Source organism: Paroedura picta, chromosome 1 (assembly GCF_049243985.1).
Source record: "Paroedura picta isolate Pp20150507F chromosome 1, Ppicta_v3.0, whole genome shotgun sequence".
Taxonomy (NCBI): Eukaryota; Metazoa; Chordata; class Lepidosauria; order Squamata; family Gekkonidae; genus Paroedura; species Paroedura picta.
The window spans coordinates 203,049,722-203,068,888 of record NC_135369.1 but is presented as its reverse complement, the minus strand read 5'-3'; the positions used below and the strand labels follow the sequence as shown (position 1 = coordinate 203,068,888).

The 19,167-nt window shown below is 45.1% G+C and overlaps 1 protein-coding gene across 7 annotated transcripts in view; it reads left to right on the top strand.

Moving 5' to 3' along the window:
• CD2AP (CD2 associated protein) overlaps nucleotides 1-19,167 on the top strand; it is a 101,563-nt gene that overhangs the window by 746 nt on the left and 81,650 nt on the right. For 3 of the 7 annotated variants that reach the window (XM_077317452.1, XM_077317433.1, XM_077317461.1), the window contains exon 1: nucleotides 215-239. The exons of the other annotated variants lie outside the window; for them this stretch is intronic. In XM_077317452.1, coding sequence (XP_077173567.1) covers nucleotides 230-239 — 10 coding nt within the window. In that variant the 5' untranslated portion in view covers nucleotides 215-229. Of the gene's footprint in view, nucleotides 1-214; nucleotides 240-19,167 lie in introns of those variants that run through there. 7 annotated transcript variants of the gene reach the window in all.

Here is a 19,167-nt window from a genome sequence, read left to right as displayed (position 1 = left end):
AGTCCCAGGGGTTTTCTGCCTCCGGGGTGCAATCCTGCACAGAGTCACACTGTGCTACATCAGTTGGTTTAGACCGGAGTAACTCTGCCCTGGGTTGCACGGGCAAGGAGCGTGAAAGCCCTCGCTGGGGTTAAATGAGCCGTGGACATCTACGCCTTGCTTCCTTGCTAATCCAGCTGAGCCGCCAGCCTTCTGGCTTGGGGAGCTGGGGAGAAGCTCTTGGCCAGCGATGGGGACAGGTAAGGGCGGGTGCCCGCGAAGCCTCGGACCACATGGGGGTGAAACGGCCCTCGTGCCTCGGCCGCGGGACGTGGGCGAAGTGACTGGGGATGTGGCAAGGAGGAGGTGGGGATTGCTTTTTGGGGAGGGGAAAAATAAAAAACCACCCAGCAATATAAGGGCCGGGTTTTGTTGCCACACAACAAGTCCTGACAACGCAATAATTGGCGGAAATGCCGGCTGGCAGAGTAAATCCTGTTTGGGTTGTTAATTAGCGGCTGTTCTAATTTTAGCTGGAGGTTTTCCTCCTCTGCCTTCAGACGGAAATGAAGCTGTTGGGGACTAGGCGGTCTTTTTGGGGTGGACGGGGTCTTAGTGCCCACACCCAAAGTGTTTACCAGTGAAGTTTTGGTATGCCACCCAACAAAAGTGGGGAGTGGATATGGAAGAATTGGTCATAAAGGTCACTAGTCCTTAGAGCAGGGGTAGTGTGGCCCTCCAGATGTCAATGGACTACAATTCCCATGAGACCCTGCCAGCAAATGCTGGCAGGGGCTCATGGGAATTGTAGTCCACGGACATCTGGAGGACCACAGGTTGACTACCCCTGCTTTAGAGACTCCCTTCAGATCAAAATTCATAAAGATGTATCTGCCATATCCTCTCCCCCCCTCCTGCCAGTGCCTTAGTGGGTCTGTGTAAACAATTCTGGGCGCTAAACAGAATTGTGAGGTGTCTGGTGTTTGCAACAGAAGTTGCCTTTCCTTGTTCTTGTGGAGTGTCTTATTCTGTTTAATCATCCTAATGTTACGTTTTTCTAAATTGAGAAGAACAAATGATTGTCTAGATAATTTATTCTACCCCTGGGTGTTTTGAAGGGGTAGGGACGGCAGCATCTGGGTTATAATGCAAACTTACAAACCTCTTGTGCGTCCCATCAAGGAAATGGCTATGCTTGTAACTGCTTGTTAAGAATAAACACTGTGCTTGCAGGACTTTGGCACCTTCAGGACCAACAAAGTTTATTCAAGGCACACATCCTCAGATACATCCCTGGAATAAGAAAATTAGAGTCCAATAGCACCTTTAAGACCAACAAAGATTTATTCAAGGTGTGAGCTTTCGAGTGCATGCACTTGAAAAGACCAGTCTTTGTTGGTCAAAGGTGCTACTGGACTCTAATTCTGTTCTGCTGCTTCAGACCAATGCGGCTACCTGCTTGAATCGTGCAGTACTTGGTTGTCGAAGCCACGGTTTTCTGCCGAAAACACCATTTCCCTCTGCTCAGGAAGTGTGTTCATAGAATGCAAAATTCTTTCCTTGGCTGTCCCTCCAGGAATGTTAGTTGCTTCTGTCCGTGCTTCTCTTAGCAGCAAAGGCTTCAAAGACACAGTGGTCACACGATCCCTTGCAGGTAATCATGGCCCACACCTGTGCAAGCATCCTGGAGGCAGCCATCATCGGAACAGACGGCTTGGGCAGTGCAGACCACAAGTCGGATGAAGGAATCGAGGGTTCTCTTGTCTCGTGGTACTCGACCACCTGTTAGGTCAAGAACATGTGCTCACTGGCAGGGTTTTATGCATGCTGTAGACTTTATGAGTACACAGCATAGTCTCTCAAAGCAGCCCACCCTAAACTGTTCTGGTCCGTGGTTAGGCAAGGGTGGGACTGTGTGGGATGTATGTATAAATGTGCTTAGTCATATGACAACGGTTCCATTATCCTATAACTATATGCCGTTTAGGGAATTCATTTAACGCATCCCTAATTCTGTTTGAGGGAATTCAGTTAACGCATCCTTAATTCTGTTTGCTTTCATAACAGAGAGCATCCAGTCTTGTGGAAATTTAAGGAAAGCCGCATCCCCGAGGTGCTCCCATTATTGCGCAGTCTTCAGTTTAGGGATCACCTCTGTAGAGATTGAAAACATGGTCGGAGAAGGTGTTTCGTCTGCAATTGTGGGCATTAACTTAAACGGTGCCATATTTCCTTACTGGCTTTGGAAGCTTTAATTTATGTGAAATCCATGGCCAGGCAGATCTTACAGTAATCTGTACAGGGCAATGAAAGAAATACTCATTGATTTGAGCCCTGGTAAATGTTTTGCATTATATTGAATTGTTTACATCATGTTTGCTAGATATATTTTCAGATGGCTCGCTTTCCTCTTCTCATGTTCTGTGTTATAGCAGAAGTAGTACTGATCTCAGCCCTTAGATGAGCCTTTCTCAACCAGGGTTTCATGAAACCCTGGGGTTTCTGGATGGCCCTGGAAGGGTTTCCTGAATGGGCAGGGGTTACTTTTTAATATATTTTTTAAAATTTGTTAAACATTATAGCCAATGATGGACCTGGTAGGATTGGGAAGGCAAGGGGCCTCAGATGGGTGTAGAGAGCCAGTTTGGTGTAGTGGTTAGAAGTGCGGACTTGTAATCTGGCATGCCAGGTTCGATTCTGCGCTCCCCCACATGCAACCAGCTGGGTGACCTTGGGCTCGCCACGGCACTGATAAAACTGTTCTGACCGGGCAGTGATATCAGTGCTCTCTCAGCCTCACCCACCCCACAGGGTGTCTGTTGTGGGGAGAGGAATGGGAAGGCGACTGTAAGCCGCTTTGAGCCTCCTTCGGGTAGGGAAAAGCGGCATATAAGAACCAACTCTTCTTCTTCTTCTTCTAGTAGTAGATTTTATTGTATTGGCCAAAGGCCTTTACAATGAAGTTCAAATACATATATATTTCAGCTAAAGACACAATAACAGATAATATTCCATCTCTATGTTTCCAACCATATTCTGTACCATCGCACCACTTCAGCTAAAGACACAATCCTTATCCATTGTTGTTCCACTATATATTTATGAAACAGCCTAGGGGGTGGGACGTGTCCGGCTGTCCAAGTTAGAATAGGGCCAATCAGAGTGCAGCCAGCTTTGCCCTGATTGGCCCTGCCCCTGCAGCTCCCGCCCTCCGTTCCTGGACTCTAGCCTCCTTGATCTCAGACGCCTCAGTGCCTGGAGCCAGAAGCAGGTAAGGAGAGAGGGCCCTGGGCAAAGGGTCATGGTGGAGGGCTTGCTAACGAGGGCCTGACTGTCTCCTAAGGAACTCTGTCCTGGCCCTGCTAACGAGCTGCCCAGCCCCCACCCGCCGATCTGGCTGCAAGCTGCAGCCCAAAGCCACCTTAAGCTGCCTGGCCAGGGGCCAGTCGAGGGGACCCTTTCAAAGCCCGTTCTTAGGAACGGGCTTTGAAGCTAGTAACAGATAATATTCTGTCTCTATGTTTCCAACCATATTCTGTACCACCACTTCTGCGGTTTCTTGAAGCCTGAAGAATATTTCAGGGGTTTCTCAGCGGCAAAAAACTTGAGAAAGGCTAAGTTAGATGCTCTGGTGAATTGGGGAATTACAATAGTCGTTTTCAGTGGGGGAATTTTTAAACTGTCTTTCACATACTTTTAATCATGATGTATCTGCAGTGCCCTCAGTATATTCCTCATGGCATGATCATGGATGCAGTAGCATCTGGTGTTGTATTTCCCAAAAGCAATGTACCTCTTGCGTGTTGGGGATAAACTCCAAAGAATCTTGAATGGAACTGGAAAAAGAGCAATGGTTCCTCCATACTGGCAGAGCACTCAACTGATTCCAGGTAGACGCAACAAAGCACGCATCCTCTCCTTGACCTTAGCCATGGACTAAGGTCTGTCGGTGGGTATGGGACTGGCTTCTGTCTCTGGGTATGGGACTGATTCTCTAGGACTAAGTTCTCCTTGGTGATGTGGGAAGCAAAACTTCCCCTTCTTTAGAAACTGAAACCAAGCAGTGTCTACCCAAACAAAAACAGTGCAGAGCCAGCATGGTATAGTGGTTAAGAGCAGTGGTTTCTTATCTGGCAAGCTGGGTTTGATTCCGCGCCCTCCCCCCCCACATGCAACTAGCTGGGTGACCTTGGGCTCATCACTGAGAAAGCTGTTCTGACTGAGCAGAATATCAGGGCTTTCTCAGCCTCACCTCCCTCACAGGGTGTCTGTTGTGGGGAGAGGAAAGGGAAGGTGAATGTAAGCAGCTTTGAGACTCCTTCGGGTAGAGAAAAGCGGCATAGAAGAACCAACTCTTCTTCTTTAGTAATCTCAGGGCTCTCTCAGTCTCACCCACCTCACAGGATGTCTGTTGTGGGGAGAGGAAAGTGGAATATAAAAGTGAACTCTTCTTCTTTTCCCACCTGTGCCAGCTATTTTATTATCACCCCAAATACCACAGCAGCTCTTTCTTTTGTGTGTGTGTCTAGGGGGGGGGGCACACTCTAAATTCCAGAGGCGGCTGCAGGCTTAATGTGGTTGGGAGCCCCAGCTGTAGATTGAATGCAAAGGAGAACCAAACTCCAAAGGAAAGTATAGCCTGAAGGTTTGACAGAGAACAGAAAGGTGATGCACGGAGGTGATGTTTCCTTGAAGAGAGGATTTCGAGCGAACTGTTAGAAAGATTCAGGACAGTTTGAAGGATGGATGTCCTTTGATGTTGGTCCAGCTGCCATTGCTAGGAGCATTGTGGGGAATCAAGTGTTACTTTAATGAGGTACTGTCTCTGCCAAAAAAATCTGGGAGCATTAATAAGGGACAGATCTCTGGGTAAGGTTTTGATTGTACCAGCTCTTCAAAGGCCAAGATCCAGAGAACTATGTCAGGTATGCCCAAGAGCCTTTTTGAAGGTTTTCACTTGGAACCCAAGGTCACCTGCATTACAAATTTCCCTTGAAACTCCCTTGAGCTTTGAAAGCTGTTTGAGGTTCTGTTAAAAGGCACCCAGAGCCCCTTCAGTGAGTGGAATGGTGGGAGTTGAATGGCTCTTTAAACTTGGGCTGGAGTATTCAGGGATGCATTGCTCAGAAAGAAATTGGTTTGGATATTAGGCACATGCTACATTGGTCCTCGGCTTACAGCAAGCCAAAGTAAGTTAGGCGTGGCAGTGGATACCACAACCAGCTGTCTCTTGTGAACCTGCTTTGCAAGACAAGCGTGATTGATTATTTCTAAGTTGTGCTTGCAAACTCCCATTTGTTGTGCAAGTGGGAGTGCAGACTCCCATTTGCTCCAGGGGGAGAGTTTGGGGGGGGGGCTCTTGTTGGAGGAGGCCAGTTTGATGGCCAGTTTTTGCTGGCAGGGGCTTATGGGAATTGTAGTTCATGAACCTCTTGAGGACCACAGGTTGAGTACCCCTGCTATAAATCATTTGCTCAAACCAGATACCTGGCGGAAGAGCTCTGAAGGGACTGCAAAAGGGAGCTCTTTCGCCAGGCATTTGGTTGGGGCCAATGATTAATAGAACCGTTTGGTGTAGTGGTTAGGAGTGCGGACTTCTAAACTGGCATGCCGGGTTCGATTCTGCACTCCCCCACATGCAGCCAGCTGGGTGACCTTGGGCTCGCCACGGCACTGATAAAGCTGTTCTGACCAAGCAGGAATCTCAGGGCTCTCTCAGCCTCACCCACCTCGCAGGGTGTCTGTTGTGGGGAGAGGAAAGGGAAGGTGACTGTAAGCCGCTTTGAGACTCCTTCGGGTAGGGAAAAAGCGGCAGATAAGAACCAGCTCTTCTTCTTCCATATCAAATTGGGCTTCTCCCGCAAGAGCCCAAAAAGCACTTTCCCTGGAACAAATGGAATACAGACATACAGTGCAACATCTGCAAATATGTACCATGCAACATCTGCAGTTAAGCTTTATTAGCATTCTTGGAATCCTGTATGCCCTATGATTTTAATTATTAACTCTTTTATGTATTCTAATGATTCATGTTTTAATATAGTTATATGTTGTAAACCTCCCCGAGCCAGTATCCAGGAAGAGCGGTTATATAAATCCAAGTAATTAATGAATAAATAATAATAATCAAGTAAAACCATGTTGATTAGGCTGTGATGTGTATGGGGAGGAAGGAGTGTGAGAGTCCCTCCCCCAATGTATTGACCCAGCAGAAACTCAGCCCAGAGAAATGGATCAGTGAAATGGCAAGATTGTATTGTACACATGGGAATAATGTGTACTTTAGCAAGGCACCTCTTAAAGGGAGAATCTTATCCCACCCCACCTTTGTATATTAGAAATCTTGTTATGCATATTAGGGAGAGAGTATTCGGTTAAATTCTTGCCAGGCAAGCTTCTGTTCTGTGGTGAAAAATTTCCTGCCCTGGAATCTGTCTCTTAAAAGAATTCCCCCCTTCTTCCTTCCCTGCCTGGTAAAGGCCTCTAATGGTGCTTTCTGTAAAGGTGGTGGTCTTTACAAATCGGAGTAACTGTGTACTTTTATGATATTCAAGAGCAGGGGTAGTCAAACTGCGGCCCTCCAGATGTCCATGGACTACAATTCCCATGAGCATTTGCTCGCAGGGGCTGATGGGAATTGTAGTCCATGGCCATCTGGAAGGCCGCAGATTGCCTACCCCGATTCAAGAGGATGATAGAAGTCAAATTATATCCATCCCCTTTAGCCGATTAACAGAAACCCAGTACATGTGGTTGAAAGATCCTCTTCTAAAAAGTGAGCTTTATTACATTAGATTGAATTCAGAAAGTCACCTTTGTTGAATCACTTGTCAGGGCAGGGGGGCGGCAACCACAACAAAGAACTTGACTAGTATTTTATATTTTGAATATATTGAAAATAATGTTTTAAAGTTTCACGAACTTGACTGTTCAATGTATCATCCCTGCAGTGTTTTATGTGAACTGCCCTGAGCCGTATAGAAAGGCGGTATAAAAGTCAAATAAATAAATTAAAAACAAACAGCTTTAAGCTGTGCTGCCGATGAATCAGAGTCAGTCAACCCATTTCCCGCCCCTCCCGTAATGGCCAGTGATGGACCTGGAGGGGGTGGGAAGGGGAGGGGCCTCCATGTCCATGTCCACAACTATGCTTCTAAACCAGGGGTAGTTAAACTGCAGCCCTCCAGATGTCCATGGACTACAATTCCCAGGAGCCCCTGCCAGCGAATGCTGGCAGGGGCTCCTGAGAATTGCAGTCCATGGACATCTGGAGGGCCGCAGTTTGACTACCCCTGTTCTAAACCGTCTTCTGCATGTTGGTGCCACTTCTGGGGATTCTCAAAGCCTGGAGAATGTTTCAGGCGGTTTTCAGTGGTAAGAATGGCTGCTTTAAGCAGTGAGAATCTTATACTGCTTTAAAAATGGAAAACCTGTGCAGAAATAGTTTGCATGTGCACAGGGGCCGCTTGCCTCCTCTAATAACATTCCTTTCTAACTTGACTTCATTCTGTGCTACAGACTTTCTTAACAGTATTAAATATCATTGAATGAACTTGGCGCCCAATGTTCTGGTATGTTTCTCGAAGAGGAAGTAGAGTGGGACAAGACATTGTTTTTGTATTTCTGGTTTGCAACGTTTCTGATTCACTGCCTGATGATAAATCTAATCCACCGAGAACAGAGAGTAGTTTCCACTGATGAGACAGGGTGTTAACACTGGGCAAGAACTGCTGAACGAATGGGGTTTTAAAGCATTGGACATGGGTGGTACGCAGACTAATAAGCCAGTGACTTGTTCTGAACATTGGTGGGCCTGGCGGAGGTGTTTTTGGTGGCAGAAAGTGCCTTGGAGTGATCCCTGATGGTGTTTTCAAGGCAGGAGTCATGCTGAGGTGGTCTGCCATTGCCTGCCTCTGCACAGCAACCCTGAGAGCCGGCTTGGGCAGTGGAGAATTGGGTTTGATTCCCCAGTCTTCCACATGCAGCCACCTTGGCCTAATCACAGTCCTGTTAGAGCTGTTCTCACAGAGTAGTTATCTTGGAGCTCTCAGTCCCACTTACCTCACAGGGTGTCTGTTGTGGGGAGAAGAAGGGAGGGTTATTGTAAACCGCTTTGGACTCCTTCAGGTAGTAAAAAGCAGGGTACAAAAATCCAGCTTTTTCCCTCTTCCTCCTTCCCTTACCTCCTGTACCCCCCACTATTATGTATGTGGGCTCAGTAGTGCTAATCCTGAGCATTATACAAAGGAGGATTCAGGTGTGAACCAATCACAGTCTCTTGTTCATGGACCAATCCGTAGCCTGCGATAAGGACAAATCAGGTTATTTGGAGGGCAAGCCAGACTGTATATAAGTTTGCGCTGTGCCTGTGTTTCTGCCAGGGGCTTAATTACCCCTGCAGTTTAGTTTTCAGGAGCAGAGGAGATTGGGCCATCCTGTTAGGCCAGGGGTAGTCAAGCTGCGGCCCTCCAGATGTCCATGGACTACAATTCCCATGAGCCCCTGCCAGCATTCGCTGGCAGGGGCTCATGGGATTTGTAGTCCATGGACATCTGGAGGGCCGCAGTTTGACTGCCCCTGTGTTAGGCCAAGGAGACCAAATGGCAGTTTAACAGTTTAATCGGCACTCCATTTGTTTGTCTGCCCCCCCCCCCCCGTACTTGCTTTTCTGGCATAGCAAGGAGCTCCATCCCATTTATCCCATTTGGGATGGGATAAAATCTGAGAGTGGGCGTAAAGCTTTTGGGATCCGTCAGCTGTGAACAAACAGATTGTTGTCGGAATGCCTGTGTGCTGCATCATTCCGCTTTATCATTTGCCCAGCAAGGGTACAGCCGTTAGAGCGATGTCATAAAAGCAATTTGCCTGAAGGAACGTTTCTGTATCCTGTAAAGCAAGAAGCTGTAAAGTCAGATTTAGCTTTTTCGTCTCAGTGTTCAGACGAGAATCTTTAGGCATGCCTCCGAATTTCTCATGGCTTGTTGCACAGTTTTAGCATGATGAATTAGCCTTATCTAAGCTCCCGTATTAAACCAAAGGATAAGCAATGAAGAAAAGCATTATCTGCAGGTAGGGATCATCACGAAGATGTGACTCGGTGTCAGGGCAGTGGTCCCCAACCTTTTTGAGGCTGGGGACCAGCGGCAGCAAGGAGGGCGTGTGCGGCCGTGCTTCCCTCTCCTCCCCTCCCACAGTAAGAAGCCTGCCGGGCCGCAAGCTTGTGGCCTGGTAAGCTTCTTGCTGCGGGGGGGGGGGGCGTTCCAGTGCCGGGCTGCCCGGTTGTTGGGGACCACCGACTTAGGGAATGAGTACCTCGCTGTAGTTGAACCGGAGGGTTTAGGTGCATCGTATGTTCATCTATAAATTTCAGCACTTGGAGATCTCTGCCACAGAAACAAACATGTCCTTCAGGATTTCGTGTCAAGGAGTTGTACTTACTCTGCGTTTCTTCTTAGGGGAAGGGGCAAGTTTTTCCCGCTGAGAGAGAGCTGGTGAAATTCAAGGAAGATTATGCCCTGGTTGCATAAACCACAGTATGTTGTTTTTTCCTCCTCTCCTTTCCTTGCAAGATGGGTTATTGTCTCTCAGCCACCCAATTAGCTGTGCAGTAGCTCAAAGAAGGAAGTCTGGGTGACATCTCAGTCAGCATAATTAAACTCTTCTTTTTGGTGGTCGCTCTTCCGGCTGAGATTATCTGGTGTTGTGAAACTGGGATAACTCCTCTAAACCAGCCCTAAATGGCTACAGAGAGAAAATGCCAAGATGGTTTACCTCTGAATGTATTGTTCTTTGTTCTGACGTAAACCGCCCTGAGCCTTGGGGAGGGAAGAATATAATATATAATATATAATATATAATATATAATATATAATATATAATATATAATATATAATATATAATATATAATATATAATATATAATATATAATATATAATATATAATATATAATATATAATATATAATATATAATATATAATATATAATATATAATATATAATATATAATATATAATATATAATATATAATATATAATATATAATATATAATATATAATATAAGAGCCTCTTGTGGCGCAGAGTGGTAAGGCAGCTGTCTGAAAGCTTTGCCCATGAGGCTGGGAGTTCAATCCCAGCAGCCGGCTCAAGGTTGACTCAGCCTTCCATCCTTCCGAGGTTGGTAAAATGAGTACCCAGCTTGCTGGGGGGTAAATGGTAATGACTGGGGAAGGCACTGGCAAACCACCCCGTATTGAGTCTGCCATGAAAACGCTGGAGGGCGTCACCCCAAGGGTCAGACATGACCCGGTGCTTGCACAGGGGATACCTTTACCTTTACCTTTACCTTTACCTTTACCTTTACCTTTACCTTAATATATAATATATAATATATAATATATAATATATAATATATAATATATAATATATAATATATAATATATAATATATAATATATAATATATAATATATAATATATAATATATAATATAATAAATAAAAATAAAGCACTAGTCTGTGTGCCAGAGAGCCATCATACTGACGATTAAGCATTATATATATAGTCCAGTAGACTTTGGGGCAAGATATTATTGCCGTATTTGTTATGCTCTTATATGCTCAACCCAATGTCTCTTACGCTCGTATAACCTTTTTGTGATGCCTAGGAAAATTAGAGGTCCTCACCAAAGATCGGTGGCTTGAGCAGAGCTCTGTAGTAGCCAGGATCCAATCCATAGCCGGAGCTCAAATGAGGCTAATCCCACTAAAATTGTGTGATGTGTCAACTTGCAATTTTAATCATATCAAAGAATTAACCTGGAATAATGTTCATTTACAAGCATATCCCTTTGTTTTAGATGTTATTGTTCTCTGCCACCAGTTGTGATATCGCATATTGTGTTCTGCGCAAGACGGCCTTACAAAAAATAGAAGGGAACAATCATTTTTCATGGCTGCAATTGCCCGTGAACTGTTCTTGAATTTGCTACAGTTCATTAGTCACATTGGGTTTCCTCCCCACAACACAACTATATATGGTTGCTTGTTCCTTAGAGAGCCTTAGAAATGTATTTGTATTGAATTTCCCATGGTTTCCCAGTCCTTCCTGTTTCCTTCATAAGTGAAAAAGGTCACCGTGAAGATTGACACCGTATGGTGCAATCAATAGAAATCCCCCAGTTTCTTTAATGCACTGTTGCAGACTGGAATACTTGTGGTTCCATTTTTTGAACTGGGGTAATGGTAGCAGTGGAAGACAAAATTAGTCTTAGGCATGCTAATTTGATGCGGAATTCACTTAGACTCGGAGTAAGTTGCACGGAACCATAACACTGTTCTGCTTTGCACCAATTTCCAAAAGGTGGCAAAAATCTCATGTATTATCTGTAACCACTCCGCAGAGCGGTATAAATAAAATAGTAAAGGCTGGGGGGTGGGCGCTGTCTGGGGTGGGGGAAAAATGATTGGCCCCTGGCCCCGGACTGACAAGCGAAGGGCCCAATCGGGAGGCACGAAGACTTGGCGGGGGGGAGTGCCCTTCCCTGCCGCCCGGGTAGCGCGGCTGCCAGCTCAAACAGCCGGCGACCACACTGCCCGGGCTGCAGGGAACGGCTGGAACCCGAGGGGGGGGGACTCTCCCTTTCTCTATGCCTGCCTGCCTACCTTCCCTCCTTCCTTCCCTCCCTCCCTCCCGGGGGGGAGCCCTCCTGCACCCACCCACTGCCTGCTAGCGCCTGCTGTATTTTTTTTATAGCGGGCTTAGTTTCTAGTAGTATATAACTCTGCCTATCTCAACTTTTTTACCATTGAGAAACCCCTAAAATATTCTTCAGTTTTCAAGAAACCCCAGAAGTGGTGTGACTGTGCAGAATATGGTTGGGTAGCATAGGTGTGTATATGTCTACCGGGGGCCCCTCCCCTTCTTAACCCCTCTTGGCCTATCATTGGCCATTTGGAGGGGGGGGGACTTGACATTACCATATATGGTCATATCACGATAAGTTTTTTAACAAATTAAAAGAAATACATGAACATTAAACTCCCACTCATTCAGGAAACCTTTCCAGGGCCGTCAAGAAACTCCAGGAAACCCTGGTTGAGCAAGCCTGATATAACTCCTTTTAACATGAATTCTACATTTCTTGAGTCAGCACTGACTGTACTAAAAAGAAATGCAAAATTTCTGGAAATCTTGAGGCTATGGGGGAAAATTGAGATGTATCCAATGCTGCTTTTCCTGTCAAACTTCTTTTTATTTTTACTACTTTACATAAAATGTAGCATTTTTTAATTGTGGCGAATCTCCAAGGTGAGTGGAAATTTCATGTGGTGCCTGGTATTTTCAGCAGTGATTTTATTTCAGTTATTTGTACGCCACCTTCATCCCCAGCAGGATCCCAATTTTTATCTTTATCTTTTATCTTCCCCATTTTTATCTTTACAACCCTGCACGGTAGGTTATGGTTATGCGGAGAGCATGCCATCAGCCCCAGATCACCCAGCAAGCTTCTGTGGCAGAGCAGGGGTTCGAAGTTGGGTATCACAGATCTTTTATTGTTCATCCCCCAGCAGTTCTCAGCAGAAAAACAAAAAAAACCCCATCCAAGCAGATTTCTTGCTGATGAAAAAGGAAAAGGTCTCCTTAACCACACACAAAGCTGTGTCGGGGATCTAATGGGGCTGTAATAAGGAACTGCATGGGGCTGTAATAAGGAACTTAGCAAAAAATAGTTGGCTGTTGTCAGCATTTTGTGTTATATGACCGAAATAAACATGGCTAGAGTTCTTTCTTGTAGAACAGATTTTGAGTCCAGGAGCACCTTTATCAGAAGAAGTGTGCATACACCCGGAAGCTCATACCTTGAAGAAAACTTTATTGGTCTTAAATGTGCCAGTGGACTTAAAATTTGTCCTGCTGCTTCAGACCGATACTTGAATCATTCTTGTTTGCAATTTATATGCACGCTTAACTTAATTTTATTCATTTATTTTTGTATTTATATACCGCCCTCCCATGAGGCTCAGGGCGGTTTTCATAAAACGTAGAAAACGGTACATGAAACTTAGTTTTTCATAACAACAATAATGTTAATGTTAAAACTAATTGTTATAGCAGGCTATATAACAATTCGAACAGGTCCAGAGCAGAACACACAAGTGGATTTTTGGGAGGGAGGGAGCAGGGGCCCTGTAGATGTCACTGGGCGCTCGGTCTCAACCAAATGCCTGGTGGAAGAGCTCCCTTTGTCAGGCCCTATGGAACTGTTTTAGCTCCGTCAGGGCCCTGATCTCCTCTGGGAGCTCATTCTGCCAGGTGGAGGCCAGGACAGAAAAGGCTCTGGCCCTGGTCGAGGCCAGGCGAACTGCTTTTGGGCCAGGGGTCATTAGCTGGTTGCTCTTGGTGGAGCGTAAAGCTCTTTGAGGGGCATAGGCAGGGAAGTGGTCCCTCAGGTACACTGGGCCTTTACCGTGTATGGCCTTAAAGGTAATTACCAGAACCTTTAGCCTGATCCGGAATTCAACTGGCAACCAATGTAATTGATGTAGTTGATACCAGCCTTTCTCAAATTTTTAACCATTTGAACCCCCAGCAATATACTTCAGGCTTCGAGAAACCCCAGAAGTGGTGCGATCGTGTAGAATATAGTTGGGGAAGCAAACCTGTGTACTCACCCACCCAGGGCCCCCCTCTTCCCACCCCTCATAGGTCTGTCATTGGCCATTTTGGGAGGGGGGTCATATTACCCAATAAATGTTTTAACAAATTAAAAAAATAAAATAAAATTAATTAACTCATTCAGGAAACTCTTCCAGGGCCATCAAGAAACCCCAGGGTTTCATGAAACTCTGGTTGAGAAAGTCTGTTCTCAAGTATATTTTGAAGATCAGAGGGCGAGAAAATGTATGGTTGAGAAACCAGAAAACACTGGTTGAGAAAGCCTGTTTACACCATTCAATGGTACTGTGTCAATTCATTTCTTAACCAGTTCCTTTCTATGCTGGCTTCAATATTCAGTGAAGAAGAGTTTTAAAACCAATAAAGATGGTCTGAAAAAAGCTAGGGTTGTGTTGATGACAACCAGGGTTATCCCTATATTTATATTCGGCAACATTTTTTTGTCACAGCTTCAATAAAATCAAGACAAACTTTGAAGAGGTTAAGATTAGGTTCTGTGATAGCAATAATCAGAAAATCAGAAAATCCGGTCATTAGAATCCAAAACTCTCGAGGCCAAAAAAATAATTTGGCTCCTGAGTTTTGGGGGTGGCTTCTAGTGCCAAAGAGCATTTGCTCAGTGTGACTTAACCATAACATTGTAGTTCGTGATGTATTTAGAATAGTGGGATCTGCAATGCCAACAGGTGCGCTCTTATTGATTTATATACTCACACACTAGTATCCTTGGGGGATAAATGCCACTGATGTGATATTGTCATTACGTTCTTTTATATGAGAGGTTGACAGAAAAGGGGAAACATGTGAATGGAAATTTCCAAGTCTTATTCTCAGTCTTGCACTGTGCATTCATTCTCCATTTAGCATAATTTCCCCCACTTTAATTCATACTCTTGAGTTAGGATTGCCAGCCCTGGGTTGAGAAATACCTGGAGACTTTGGGGGTGGAGCCGGAAGTGGGTGGGATTTGGGATGGGGCAGGGCTTCAGTGGAGTATAGTGCTATCGAGTCCACATCTCCAGAGCAGCCATTTCTTCCAGGGGAACTGATCTCTTCAATCTGGAGATGAGCTATAATTCCAGGGGATTCCCCAGTCTCACCTGGGACTGACATCCATGGACCAACAGATAATCTTGTATCAGAGAAAATAGATGGCATTTCTACTTATTAGATGCACATTTGCAAGTCCTCTTCAAATCTCCCCCTTACATAATGGGTACAAACAACAAACAAATGAAAAATAAAAACCCTTTACCTGCAAATATTTAAAACCTAGGGGCAAAGCCCATTGCATTCAGGAATACAACGGGCGCTAGATTTGGGGTGGGGTGGAAGAACTCTGTAGATGGCCTCTCCCTCCTCAGGACCTGGAAAGGCTGCAGACTGGAGGCCCCCGAGAAGGGAACTCACTGGCAGGGACAGCTCTCACATGGCAGGGATCTGCAGCCTCTGAGCCTCGGAGGGAAGTGGAAGGAGGAGGGGGTGGTCAGAGATGGCGAATGGAAGGCAATTGGCTGTCCACTGGACAGACAGGCAAGCTGGTTGGAGGAGGAGGTACTGGGGGGTGGGACAGCCACCCTGAGTGGGTGTTGAGTGCTGAGTGGCACTTAAGCCATGAGACTAGTGCCTCCTCCAAGCCCTTACCAGAAATATTAAGTGGAACAGATAATGCTGTAATCACAGCATGGCGAATTAAATGACACGGCCTCTTTTCGAAGTACCCATGAATGTGTCTAGTCTGAATTTTTGCTATTTTTTAAGGGGTCCCTGATTAAATCCTTGCTTGAGGTCAAATTCTGTTACAGTTGATGGTGGGGAGGGAGGTGGGGAATCCCAAACTTGATTGTCTCCTGTATAGTTTCTTGTCAGATTTCTTGTTTTATAAAAATGTTTTTAACGGTATCTTCATAAAAGATAGGTGGGGTATTTACCACCAGTCTGCATTATAATACATTTTAATTTTAATACTGGGGATATCCTTTCACATCCATTTGCTTTAGTTTTACCCTGGGTTTCTTTGTATCTCAAATGAAATCTTCTAGTATGTTTTGCTACTACTCTAAAACCTTGTTTGAAATGATTCAATACTGGTGGAGTCAGTATTAAAAAATTCCAGTTTGGCAATATTTATGACTTTAACCAGCTCAAATTCCCAACTTTTTGGCGGGCGGGGGGAAGTGTTCCCTAACCTGAATATTTCAAGTCTGTTTCTGAGATTGATATGGACAAGCCTGAGCAAAATTTCCAGAATTAAGTCAAATTTATCAAATTGTATCAGGTGATTTTATAAAGACACTAGAATATTTAGATTATCGAAGAAACCATACAGATCCCAATTCATGCAGCTGGAAAGAACGGGTGGTTTTGGAAATTGTAAAAACTTTCATCCCTAATATGTCGTAGCCCTTATGAGACGTCACAGTCCTTTAATTTAGTCTCAAATTTTCTGACTTTATATTATTTCAAAGCCTGAGAGCATATGTAATCCTAGATATAGATAAATTATATAACAGCATTTGAAGGGATTATAATCTTTCCCATTTGGGTAATTGCATAGTGACTAGTATAAGCTTTATTATGTAATATTTTGTATTTAGTTGATATTATTTGAACACCTTTTCTGTTTTCTTTATATAATACGTTACGCGTAGTTAAAGCATTATTTTCTTGGGATTTAAAAGATGTGACCATTTTGCATCCTTGATAATTTCTTCATAATTCAGGCAATTATTTTCTCTACAGTTGTGAATTTAAAAGAAAAGTGCTTATATGAACTGCCAGTGTTTCATGGCAAAGTGTCAAAATCAAGGTGCAGTTAATTTGAAATGGTAGAAAACAGTTGGAAGATTGGGGATTGAGAATTATCTTTAACTAGTAAATAAGCCCGCTGCACTCTGAATGCAGCGGGCGCTAGTGGGGCTTGGGAGTCGGCGGGGCCAGTGCGGGCGTGGGGCGGCACGTGAGCGGGGCTCAGGAGTCGGCGGGGCCGGTGAGGGCGTGGGGTGGCTCGTCCCCCCCCCCTGCGGGGCGGCCTACCCGGCCCCGTGTTGTGGCTGTAGGCGAGGCCACAGCGAGGAGGCAAAGCTGTGGCGGCGCAGCGAGGCGGCGACCTTCCCTGCCGGATCCAAGGCAGGTAATGGCGGTGGCTGGATGGCCGTGAGCAAGCAGGAAGGGGGGCGGATCGGGAGTCGCGAAGCGCCTCCCGATTCGTCAGTCCGGGGCAAGGGGCCTATCGGCACCCTTCCTCATCACGGACAGGGCCCGCCCTCGGGGCCCTTAACGGATTATTTTATCCGCTCCGCTAGGAGCAGTTAAAGATTAACATTGTGGCAGTTGGGTCCCATTGACACTCATGCATATCTGTAAAGCAAGATAACTGGCCATACTATTATTTAACCAGCATTTGCTGTCATTTTCAGGATAGATAAATATCTAGGACAGGCTTACCCAACCAGGGTTTCATGTAACCCTGGGGTTTCTTGATGGCTCTGGAAGGGTTTTGCAAATAGGTGGGAGTCAATTTTTATCAGGTGAAATGACCTTATGTGGTAATTTTGACCCCTCCAATGCCCAATGTTGGTCCTGGAGGGTGTGTGAAGGGGAGGGGCCCTGGGTGGGCATGTACACAGTTATGTGTCCCAACCATATTCTATACGATTGTACCACTTCTGGGTTTTCTTGAAGCTGAAGAATGTTTCAGGGGTTTCTCAAAAGTAAAAAAAAATTAGAAAGGTCTAAGCATTTCCTTTTGTCATGCAGAGGGTTTTGATTCATGAATATCAGCTCATACTCAAAACCTTTTTCCTGATTCTTATCTTAAACTGAGTAAATAACATTGAAATGAAGTTTAATTCAGTGACACCTTTAACCCATGCAAAGCTTTTGGGTCTATGCAATAAAACTGGATAGGCAATAAACAGTGTAATAGGATTAGGATTGCAAGTAAAAACCAATACAAAAATCTGAAGCAAGACATATTAACATATTATGTAGCATATTGGAAGTTGCAAATATTTTGCAGTATTACAAGTTATATTTCATGAGAAATGAAGAAAGTGTCATTAATTGCTTGTCTTGGGAGGTATCTATAATAGAAGATTAGAAGATTAGAAAGGCTTTAAACATATACATGAAGAAGAATTGGCTCTTATATGCTGCTTTTCTCTACCCAAAGGAGTCCAAAGTGGCTTACAATCGCCTTCCCTTCCTCTCCTCACAACAGACACCCTGTGAGGGAGGTGAGCCTGAGAGAGCCCTGACATTACTGCTCGGTCAGAACAGCTCTAGCAGTGCCGTGGCGAGCCCAAGGTCACCCAGCTGGTTGAATGTGGGGAGCATGGAATCAAACCCGGCTCGCCAGATTAGAAGTCCGCACTCCTAGTCACTGCACCAGGTTGGCTCTTGTAATATGTGATGACTGTGAATGAAAGTGGAAAAACCAAACAGGGATGTAAATGGACATTTCTGTGGAATTACAAATTTCTTCATTCCCACCCCCTGCTTTATGGTACTTATTTATTTATTGCATTTATAGACTGCTCTTCCTGAAGGCTCAAGGCAGTTTACATCAAACAGATGTACAAATAACTCAGGATATAGTAACACAATAATAACTGTAACATTATGAACAATAGAACATTGGGGAGAACAATAAGTTGAAGCTTACTGATGGCCCAGTGGGGTGGGTGAGGCTGTAGTGATGGTTGTAGGAGGGAGGCTGAGGGGGGCCAGTTGGAAGCGGTGGTGCTGGTTGACCTCAACGAAATGCCTGGCGGAGGAGCTCCCTTTTGCAGGCCCCGCAGAACCGTTTGAGTTCCATCAGGGCCCTGATCTCCTGATCAGCCAGTGGATACAACAGAGCCCCTGATGCAATTTGTGAAAAAATAAACGCAGCTGCATTTTTCTTGAAGGATTTACTGCTAAAAAAGGGACTGTTGAGAGCTATTGTGAGTTCTGTTGGTTTGAAAGAGAGAGGCAAGTTCCAAATCCTTTCCCAACTTGGGAAGGTAGAAGCATTTTCTTCCCCCGTGGCTGGTCTCCTTCACCAGGACCCAGAGATTGGGTCGATAAGGTTGCCAGGAGGCATTTTGTAAATTGAAAAGGGCTGTACAGATTGTTACTGTCTTCCACCGTGCTAATTGTTCAGTCATAAAGTTATCCCAGGACTGCCAGGCTGCTGCCAGGTATTCGGAGCCAGGGTGTGGCCATGAGTGCTTTCAGAGTGTACATGGGGGGGGGGGGGATAATTGTGGGAAGATGCTTGCCAATTTGAAATATTCAACTGAGTCAGTCTCTCTCATTCTCATTTTCTCTTTTACGCTGCTCCAGCTTTTAAAAACCTGGAAATAGGCCAAAGAGGAACAGCCCAGGGCCTCTTCACCTTTGGCTTGCAGTCTATGCCCTGGCGTCGATGGTGTTTTGTACATTATTTTGTTTGCTTTTAGATGCATTTTACTTAATGTGCTTAAAATTGTACTGTATTTTCTGTCAGCTGCTTTGACTCCCCCTTGAGTGCTT